The sequence below is a fragment of the Ammodytes marinus genome, assembly GCF_949987685.1.
Source record: "Ammodytes marinus genome assembly, chromosome: 6".
Taxonomy (NCBI): Eukaryota; Metazoa; Chordata; class Actinopteri; order Uranoscopiformes; family Ammodytidae; genus Ammodytes; species Ammodytes marinus.
Window position 1 is genome coordinate 9,061,680 of NC_137235.1, and position 10,071 is coordinate 9,071,750.

A 10,071-nucleotide genomic window follows, 5' to 3' on the forward strand; every position below is an offset into this window, starting at 1 on the left:
ACACACACACACTGTCACACACATAAATGTACTTTTTTTTTTGTCCTTTTTACATTATGTTATTGTGAGCATGTGAATAAATCCAAACTCCAGCTCTTAAATTCAAAACAGTCTTTATTTTTTGATTGACAGTGTAAATAGCCAATAAAAACATGTTGTTGAACATTTCTCTCAGCAGTCCATCTAAACAAAACTTCTAGAAAGCTACTCAGTGCTGTACACTCTCACACACACAGTAGTCTTAACATAAATAAAAGCATTCAGGATTAATAAATAAACATGATATGATAATAGCGAGTGTGTGTGCGTGTGTGTGTGTGTGTGAGAGAGTTAGTGCAGTGTAACTCAGGGTGGGAGTGCATGATTCTTTTTTTTTAATGCATCAGGGATCATTGTTGTGTGTTTGTAATTGTACAGACATGTTTGTGAGGACCATTTATGTTTTAGAACTAAGGAGTTGGGACAGTTTTGGAAAGTTTTGACTCAAACCTCACTTTAGGACAGACCTTCAAGGGTTGTTTAAGGTTCAGGATAGTGTAAGAGTTGGGTTTAGGCATTTATTTTTGATAGTTAAGGTGAGGTTAAGGGGCTAGGGATGCATTAAGTCAATGAGTGTCTTCACAAGTATAGCCATACAAATGTGAATGTGTGTGTGTGTGTGTGTGTGTGTGTGTGTGTGTGTGTGTGTGTGTGTGTGTGTGTGAGTGTGTGACCATTAAAGGATCACACACTTGCCCTTCTCCACCCATGGGTTGGCTCTCATCAGCTCAGGGTTTAGAAATGGATCTTCACAGACACAACCCTCGATCCACTTCACCAGCCTAGAAAAAATAACAAAATAAAAACACACCAGTCAGCACAAATCTGATACTTGATACTTCAGCGTGTGTGTGTGTGTGTGTGTGTGTGTGTTGCACACTCACTCAGTAACGGTGATGGAGGATTTCTCTCTGTTGATGGCCAGCTGATACTGAAGGCTTTCTACTTCTCTCCTCATCTGTGGAACGTCTAACTCCTCCATGATGCTACTGCTGCACACACACACACACACACACACACACACACACACACACACACACACACACACACACACACACACACACACACACACACACACACACACACACACACACAGAAAACATAAAAACACAGGTTGTAGCTCGAGTAGATTTGAAGAGTTCAGGCCCACAGACAAATAGAGTCATGATGCTTTTGTTGTTTAAGGGCTGTTTGGTTCGGGAAAAAGCAAACGTTCCAACTTGTGAAATACTGGATAAGAGCAGAAAAAAGTGCAACTGTGTTTTTTCGAGCCCCTTTTAAAAATAACTGAAAAAACATGTTATACAGTTGGTCTGAAAAAGCTTATTTTCAGACCTACTACTGTGTTCTTTTATGTGAAAACTAAAGCCGAAATACTTGTTTTTCTTTTCTCATCAGATAAACTCAGTGATCCACTTTGGCGGAAACCACTGCTCTGTTAGATGATGTGCGTTAGATTAATGACAATATCTGATTAAAAACATATAGGCCTATATATGCTTGACACTTAACAGAGCCTAAATACTCTGCAGAGGACATGGTTAATAGGACATTTGGAGATAGCTACTGATAAAATGTCACTATAGGAACTCATGTAAAGAAATATATAAAAGGCCTATCAGTCCATCTCTAAATAATTCCCCACTTCCACATTCCACTACTGAAGATAAATCTGTACAACTGGGAAACAAATGTTCGGTAGCTCTTGTAGCTTTTTTAGCAAATGGGTGTATAACCTAACAAGCAGAAATAGGGCCGAGAGAGCTTCTGTTTGGGACCATTTTCCCTGTCGGATTAATATATAATAGGCATTTGGTGCTCTGCTGAGAATTACAGCAGCATGAAGGTTATAATGTCCAGATAGTGTTTGTCAAGGGGATGTAGCTTTGTTTTGCTTTTGCGCTGTATATAGCCTTATACGGGGGTGTTTCTGTTGTTTGGCCGTGGACAAAATAATAGAAACACCTGTCAGGAATGACACAATACAGTTCAACAGCACAGACCGGCATCCTCAAACAGTCGAATCAACACTTAATTGAAACATCATGACCCTTCATAAAGGTATAGGCTTTTATTGCAGGACTGTTGAATAAGACCACAGTAGTTTTAAGATGGGTGTATGGGGTGTGCCTAATATGCAGCTGACTGGCACCACCTGACTGTATACTGTAGTGGAGACCAGTAGAAGTAGGTTGCTCTGAAAGGAAGCACTTCAAAGTAGGCTACATCCGTAGAGGAGGACATGCACTTTTTTGTTTTGATGTAAGCTTAATTGACCATAGCCATCACATAGTCCTAAATTTAGAGGTATAGTCACAGACATATTTCAAGGTATTTATAGTCAACTAAATCAGTGCGATGGCTGCTTAGCCCATGTTGTCTCATATTTCTACTTATTGTAGCCTATATTTAGCCCCACCCTACTATAGGCCACATTACAGCACAGAGAGAGAGAGGGCCCGGAGGAGACTCCAGGCCGACCATGGATCAGTTAAGCCCTCTCTATAGGAAACTGTCTTCCCCTCCTCCTTATCGTTTTAATGGATCTTAGTGGAGTGTAGGCTGAATGTCGGCTGCCCCGGTCTCCTCCATCAGCATCCATCCAGCTGGAGCCAGATGTTCCGTGTAGAAAAAAATGGCCTTCATTATTTCATTATAACATCCTCCAAATGTGTTACAGTCTCCATCACTAAGCAATCAGGGAGATTTCCGGCTGCTGATCATTGAGGCTGCATTTACAGTGCAAATTAAGTCGCTTGATCAACATAAATGAGAAAGAAATTCTAAATGTCCTAGATAGAAACATCAGAACACCGGTGAAAGCGCAGATATGTATCGTGATTGTAGGCGGGTTGGAAATGTAGGCTACAACCCCCCACCACCACCACACACGCACACACACACAAACAGCAGCTCTTACCGTCAGGCCTAGGCTACTGTACTGGAGAGAGGACCGCTGGTCGATTTTGTGTTCAGCCGGCTGATGGTGGATGCAGACGGGGCAAATACAGCTGCGACTCGGGGTTTTCCCCGGTAAATTAGTCCGGCTTTAGTGCAGGCAGGAGGAAGAGGAAAGAGGAGATGGAGGAGGCTGTGTGTGTGTCGGCGGTCCGCGGCGTATAGGGCACTCCCCTACGCTGCTCTCTTAAAAGCGACTAGATGCCGGATGGGCGGGGATAGGGATCCCCACCGCCGCCTCCTCGTTCGTTTTGACTGTCAAACGAGAGGTAGAGACGAACAACACGCACCTGTATGAAAATCTGGACAAGCGCCAAAGGCAGGACACGCAAATGAGGACGTGCTCCAAAGGGAAAACGAAGGAGTTAGTTTGACTAACTCTGTGCTGGTTTGTTTGTGATTTCGCAGAGACCCTCCCCACAAGTAAGAGAAATGTGATTAAAGACCAAAAATAAGAAGCTGTAATTCAACCCAAATTGAACTATAGGCCTAATTTAGAATAGGGGCCAATTGAACAGCTAGAATTGCCCTGAGATCTGAAATGTTTATTTTACACCAAACAATATTGGTAAACACCTCTTGGTAAAATGACAGGAACAAGTCCATTTGTGTGTGTGTTACTCTTGTAGAAAGCTAATGTTTATTACAAAACAAGAGTTTAGCTAGTGAACTGGACCATAAAATAATTTTTTCCTTGCAAAAAAATAAGCAAACATTTAGTCACTCATTATATTAGTTGGTATCGGCTGCAATAATATCAGACAATGCACCATAGACTACATCAGGTGTCCCAGTAACAGACCATTTAGGAAACAGTTTATTCAAAAAATTCCAATTGACACTTGGTTCATAAGCGTCAATATGAAACACCATTACACCCCGTGACAAAGGGGATGTCATTGGTTGCAGGCAGCACTGGATAATAACACTAGATCCATTCATTTACATCATCCCCTTAAGCCTTTGTGTTGAGTGCACACACTACAACTTAAAACCCTACACACATCCCCTGCAGTGATTTATTAACAATAAGTCAAACAAATTGTTCAGTTGAAACATATTTATTCATATTTTTTTTAGACTTATTTCAATGTGTTGCTCTTATCCACTTATCCCAGGGATTACATGCACTCATAGTTGTAGCTTCTTCTGTCAGTCAGCAACGACATCTGAATAGCGTGTTGAAGCACCTGAAAGAGACAAACACACTTCAGACTAAAAACAATAACCAGTGACAGTACAACGGAATACGTTGTAGCCTCAGATAAAAGTTGGAATCAGGAGCGAATGCTCTCATACGAGGTGTCAGAAAAGTAATTTTGTATGTCATCACAGGCTGCACCAAACGCATACAACATACACAAACCTACCATTAACATAAGACAGTCAGGAGGATCACGAGGAGTCAGTTCCACCATTCGCATAGTCTGGACTTCACCTGTAATAAAATAGCTCAGTTTAAATGAACAATGAAACTGTTGGCATTGTGTGTCCAGACATGAACTGCAAGAGCCTCAGAATAAAGTCAGAATCAGGAGCTGTGGTCCAGCTCTCATAGTAGGTGTCAGAAAAGTATATTTTTAGTTTGTCTTCACAGGCTAAAACAAACAAATAATTTCTGTCAACATACAGCATGGACTCACCAGCTGTTATAACCAGAGGGAAACCACTGTCACGAAGAACACCAACTTCAGAACCTTTGATATAAAAAAATAAAAAATGGGGGGGGGAAAAAGAAAATAAAAAAAATCAGAAAAGTGACGACAGATTGCAATTCATTAATAGTTAGTTATATAAAAAAATAAGCCTCAGAATAAATTTAGAATCAGGAGCTGTGGTCCAGCTCTCATAGTAGGTGTCAGAAAAGTATATTTTTAGTTTGTCTTCACAGGCTACTATAAAAGAAAACTATTAAAATATCATAGACTCACCAGCTCCAAAAACCAGAAGGGCCACAGACAGGATCATGAAGAACTCCAACTTCAGGACCTTTATTAGAAGTAAGCAGGTATAAGTTAGTGAAAGGTGAAGACACTAATACACTATAATTATAAAAGGAGCTTCAGAATAAAGCTAGAATCAGGAGCTGTGGTCCAGCTCTCATAGTAGGTGTCAGAAAAGTATATTTTAGTTTCGTCATCACAGGCAAATTGAAAAGATATTCATTTAAAATGTCAGCATACTGCGTGGACTCACCAGTTTGAAACCAATAGGGGCCACATGGTCATGAAGAACTCTAATCTCGGGATCTTTGATAAAAACGGACAGGTAAAAAAAGTTAGAGAGGTGACAATGCATTACTGATAGTTATACAAGAAATAAAGCCTCAGAATAAAGCTAGAATCAGGAGCTGGAGTCCAGCTCTCATAGTAGGTGTCAGAAAAGTATATTTTTAGTTTGTCTTCACAGGCCAAAAAATAAATAAAAATGTATTCAAATATCATAGACTCACCAGCTCACAAAACCAGAAGGGACACAGGATCATGAAGAACTCCAACTTCAGGACCTTTAAAAGTGAACATGTAAAGTTAGTGAATCAATGTGAGGTGAAGACACCAACACCCTTTTATTACAAAAGGAGCCTCAGAATAAAGCTAGAATCAGGAGCTGGAGTTCAGCTCTCATAGTAGGTGTCAGAAAAGTATATTTTAGTTCTGTCATCACAGGCTAATAAAAGATAAAATACATTTCAGGATAATGCATGGACTCACCAGCTCTCACTCCAAGACCCCGGGGTCACAATGAACTCTGATCTCAGGGTCTGATAACAATGGACAGGTCAATGTTAGAGAACGGTGACATGCATTAATAGAGATAAAAAAAAATTGAGGAACTAAGCCTCAGAATAAAGTCAGAATCAGGAGCTGGATGTCAGCTCTCATAGTAGGTGTCAGAAAAGTATATTTTAGTTCTGTCATCACAGGCTGAAATTGTATTCTCATGTTCCCCAAATATGAACTCACCATCTCTCACACTTCATGTACCAGTCAACTTTTAGATTGAATTCAGGCAGCCAGTCTCTCTGTTTGCACCTGAACCAGATGCAACTGTAAAAAAGGGGAAAGTGAACAGATAAACATTTTAAAAACACATGCGAGGACAGCTACATATGCTTTAAACTCTAAATAATGGAGCATTGGCCAAGTTAAAATGGAGGCGTTGATGTGGTGTGGCTGGCAGTGACATATGAAGAGATAATATGCAAACAGGGTTTTATGTTCATCTATTTTCAAATAGGATCATAAAAAGTCACCAGGAAACACATTGTGGCATAGTGAGGCAAGCCATCATATTCAAATGGCTGTTTAAGATGCATTAACTCACATTAGCTTATTTCCAGTGAAAGTCATCGTCAGTGTCTTCATCTCAATCGTCCACACAGAGACTGCAGCATGCCTCCTCCATGCGGCCTGGTGGGAAACACATAAATGCCATTAACATTATAATCTATTTCAAAATTGTATTCGTGCACAATAAGTTAAGGCCTTGGGGATACGCACATGATTAGGTGGACTTTTGCTACTTATAATGCAATCAAAGTCCAATAATATTATCCAAAATTCGAACCTAAAGGGTTCACTGAGAAGAATTTGTAATACATTTGCAGCGGGTGAAACCGATCAATGTGATTTTTTTTTTCACAATCGAACTAAGTAGAGGCTTAACAATGTAAGCAACGCGTTTAATAGCTCAACGTGATATTTCTAATTGCAAAACATACACATTCATTCACTAAAACAAAATGTAATGTTAAGGAGGTGGAAACACCACGTGGTCAGTTTGGTTTAGTAGCATTGGGCCCGTTGCACTAAAGCCACGTGTTGCTGTTCAGACCTTAAAGTTAAACAATAGGTCCACCACGTGCTAGTAAAACAATACTCACGTTTTTGATTCCTTTCTGGCGACCGTCTGGGTTTCACTCAAACATACTGTGACATCTTTGCCGCCGTGCTTTGGAAGAATTAGGAGAAACCACTGAGGGTCGATATCTCCTGCCATGACGATACTACGACTACAACTGATCTTTACTGACTACAACGGAGGGGGCGGGGCTATTTAACCGGCGTCCGTGCGCAAGAAGTCCCTTCCCTTCCGGGTTAGGTAAATATCGGGTTAGGTCATGGGTTAGGTTGGTGGAATTTCCTTTTGGAAAAAGTGTAAATATTGTCTGATCTTCAGTTCATATGCTATTCTTATAGTGTATACATGCACTGGATAACACCACCCAAACAACTAGGACTTAAAAAAACGATATTTTCTCAGCAACGAACATCTCCGATGAATCTGAATCCCAGATGCTGCAGCTGTGGCAAAGCCTCATGGGAGTTGGTGTTTTTGGATGCGAACGTACGGTACATACCATCAAAAAGTACATACACAGATAGACATATTTAGACATAGATAGATAGATAGATAGATAGATAGATAGATAGATAGATAGATAGATAGATAGATAGATAGATAGATAGATAGATAGATAGATAGATAGATAGATAGATAGATAGATAGATAGATAGATAGATAGATAGATAGGGCCAGGGTCTGTAAAGAATTATGAAAGGCCTATTCTTTGACTTTACTTTGCTTTTCTTCTCTATGCCTAGTCTGTGTTTTCTTCCTTTTATGTGTGAACGTACCTGGCAATAAACTAGATTCAGAGACAAGCCCTGAATCCAAATGGCCACACAATTTGACTCTAAATGTATTTATGTGTTTAATATAAAAAGCATTATTTTTTGGTCTAAAACATTTAAATTGTAAATATTTAGTCTAAATAAATATCGGTCAGCCTTAAAGAATCCCATTATAAAAAATAACAAGCATAGGCTAGAATTAAAACCCCTCATCTCATCTCATTAAAGTTTAGAATTCCTTGATATTGCAGATGACATGACCCTGCTGTTTGCAATGGTAATTACAGCCCTAACTCTGTATTAACAGTTTGAGTGAAGGCCCTTTTATTGTGTTTAATTGACCAAAAGGCTTCTGTAATAATGAGATGTAAAAGAATCACCCTTAAAGAGAGTCATGTACGGTTTTGTTTATACATTTATTCTGATCACAGCTGTACAGGAATGCATCGTCAAAGCAGAAACACAACCTAAACCCAACCATGGCACGACAGCCGTCACAACACATCCAGAACTCAACCGTAAAATGTACAGGATCAATCAAATCACCTCAATTTAATGTCAACAATTATCATCATCATAGGTTTTACTTTTATTCACATAGAACCATCTGTCTTTCAAATATATCTTTGTTTTCAAAGAGCATAAAAATACAAGTGGACTCTTCATTGGGATGAATGGTGCTTTATCCACTGTCTGGCCTACATGGGGGACCACTGAAAACGGGAGGAGCAGAGCCAATTTATTACAGCTTACAGAGGGGGGTTTATATGGGCTAGTACACGGCTTTTCAATGGTTACAGGAGGACTGCAGACAGGGGGATTGATTTTAGGGAATTATAAGCTACTTTTGATGTCTCACACACACAAGGTACGAGGGGTTTGTAAGGAACCAGAAACAAGAAAAACATTAGACATGGATGTTGGGGTGTGAAAACAAGAAAAAATAGACAAAAAATAGTTTTTAATATATATGAAAGAACACTAACAAGGCACAAAGAGATGCAGATTGAACAAAAAGCTCACAGAGGGAGATGAAAAGGGAGGGAGACAAGATGGAAGGTGGGCAGATAAGAGGCAGTTTCACTAACCAACACTAGAGGGAGCTCTAACAGCTCAAATACCCAGGTATATTTTGAACTCTATGTTTGTATACTGGATGTACTATAAAGCATTGAAATATAGGAGTATCTTTTAAAAACACTTCACTGCAGCAGAACAAAGGGAAACACCGCATGAGTGTGCTTGTATATATGTTAGTGTGTGTGTGTGTGTGTGTGTGTGTGTGTGTGTGTGTGTGTGTGTGTGTGTGTGTGTGTGTGTGTGTGTGTGTGTGTGTCATTTCCAAGCAAAACTCCATAGATGGAGCTAAACACCAACAAAGCAGAATACCAGAAAGACTACAACCAACGTAATGGGCATTTGAGTGTACGTGTGTGTGTGTGTGTGTGTGTGTGTGCGTGCGTGCGTGCGTGCGTTTGTGTGTGTGTGTGTGTGTGTGTGTGTGTGTGTGTGTGTGTGTGTGTGTGTGTGTGTGAGTGAGAGAGTGAGTGCGAGTGTCTCAAAATTCATGGACACACATCTATTATCGTCGTTCTGATGATTAGAATAACTACTGTACGATCGGGAGGACATCGACAAGAGCATCAGCAGGGACTACACACACACACAAACACACACACACACACACACACGCGCTCGTACAACAACAACAACATCAACAGTAACAACAACACCAACAACAACACCAACAGCAACATGAAGAGAGACAACACACAGATCAGGAAGTCCAGGCCAACCACAGTCCTTCACTCATACAGAGGCTACGATTCATTTGGAAAAACACATCCTTTTGAACATCGCAGGAGTGAGACAGACTCAGAAAACGGCCTGTCTGTCCGTGTGCTTTTAAAAATTCTCTCCGGCGTCTCATCTGTATGCATCTTGTCTATCCATCTATCTATCTATATATCTGCCTGTCTATCTGTCTGTCTGTCAGTCTGTCAGTTGATGTGCTTTTTTTTTTGCAAGCGATGTGCTTATTTGTCTGTCTCCCCGTCTGACTGAGTTAGAATCTCTAGTCCGCGTCAGAGTCCGAGGAGATAAAAAGGATGAGGAGAAAAACTATTTGTGCTTCTCAGTTCCACGCAGCCGTCAGAAGAGGCCTGGTGGCGGTGACTCGCCGGGCTGCAGAGGTCAGAGGTTGTGTGGGAGCGGCCTCCTCGCGACGGGAGGCGGACTACAGCGAAGAGGACTCCCTCCTCAGTATATACTGTACAAGGCTACATGAAGCGCAGCGGGACCACACGCGCAAATACACATGCGCACACACACACACACACACACACACTCATCGAGCCTTGGGAGAGTTTTTCTTGATACACTCTACACACAATGAAGGTGAGGGATAAGGGCTCGTTGGTAATGAAATGTGGGCCGGAGA

General features: G+C 40.7%; 1 protein-coding gene across 1 annotated transcript; it reads right to left on the reverse strand.

Moving 5' to 3' along the window:
- Positions 1–160: 160 nt before the first annotated feature.
- Positions 161–3,142, reverse strand: LOC307252421 (guanine nucleotide-binding protein G(I)/G(S)/G(O) subunit gamma-13-like). Its single transcript, XM_080030086.1, has 3 exons — positions 2,960–3,142; positions 924–1,031; positions 161–821 (listed from the first exon to the last, which is right to left on the reverse strand). Exons 2-3 carry the CDS (start codon positions 1,019–1,021, stop codon positions 716–718), a joined length of 204 nt encoding a protein of 67 aa, XP_079886212.1. The 5' UTR covers positions 1,022–1,031; positions 2,960–3,142; the 3' UTR covers positions 161–715.
- Between the last annotated feature and the right edge of the window lie 6,929 nt (positions 3,143–10,071).

What these genes read in the sequence shown, in the direction of transcription:
- LOC307252421 (XM_080030086.1), bottom strand. Translation starts at nt 1,021, where the DNA reads ATGGAGGAGTTAGACGTTCCACAGATGAGGAGAGAAGTAGAAAGCCTT. An exon ending in TCCTCCATCACCGTTACTGA is followed by an intron (nt 822 to 923) that starts GTGAGTGTGCAA and finishes TATTTTTTCTAG; the next exon opens with GCTGGTGAAGTGGATCGAGG.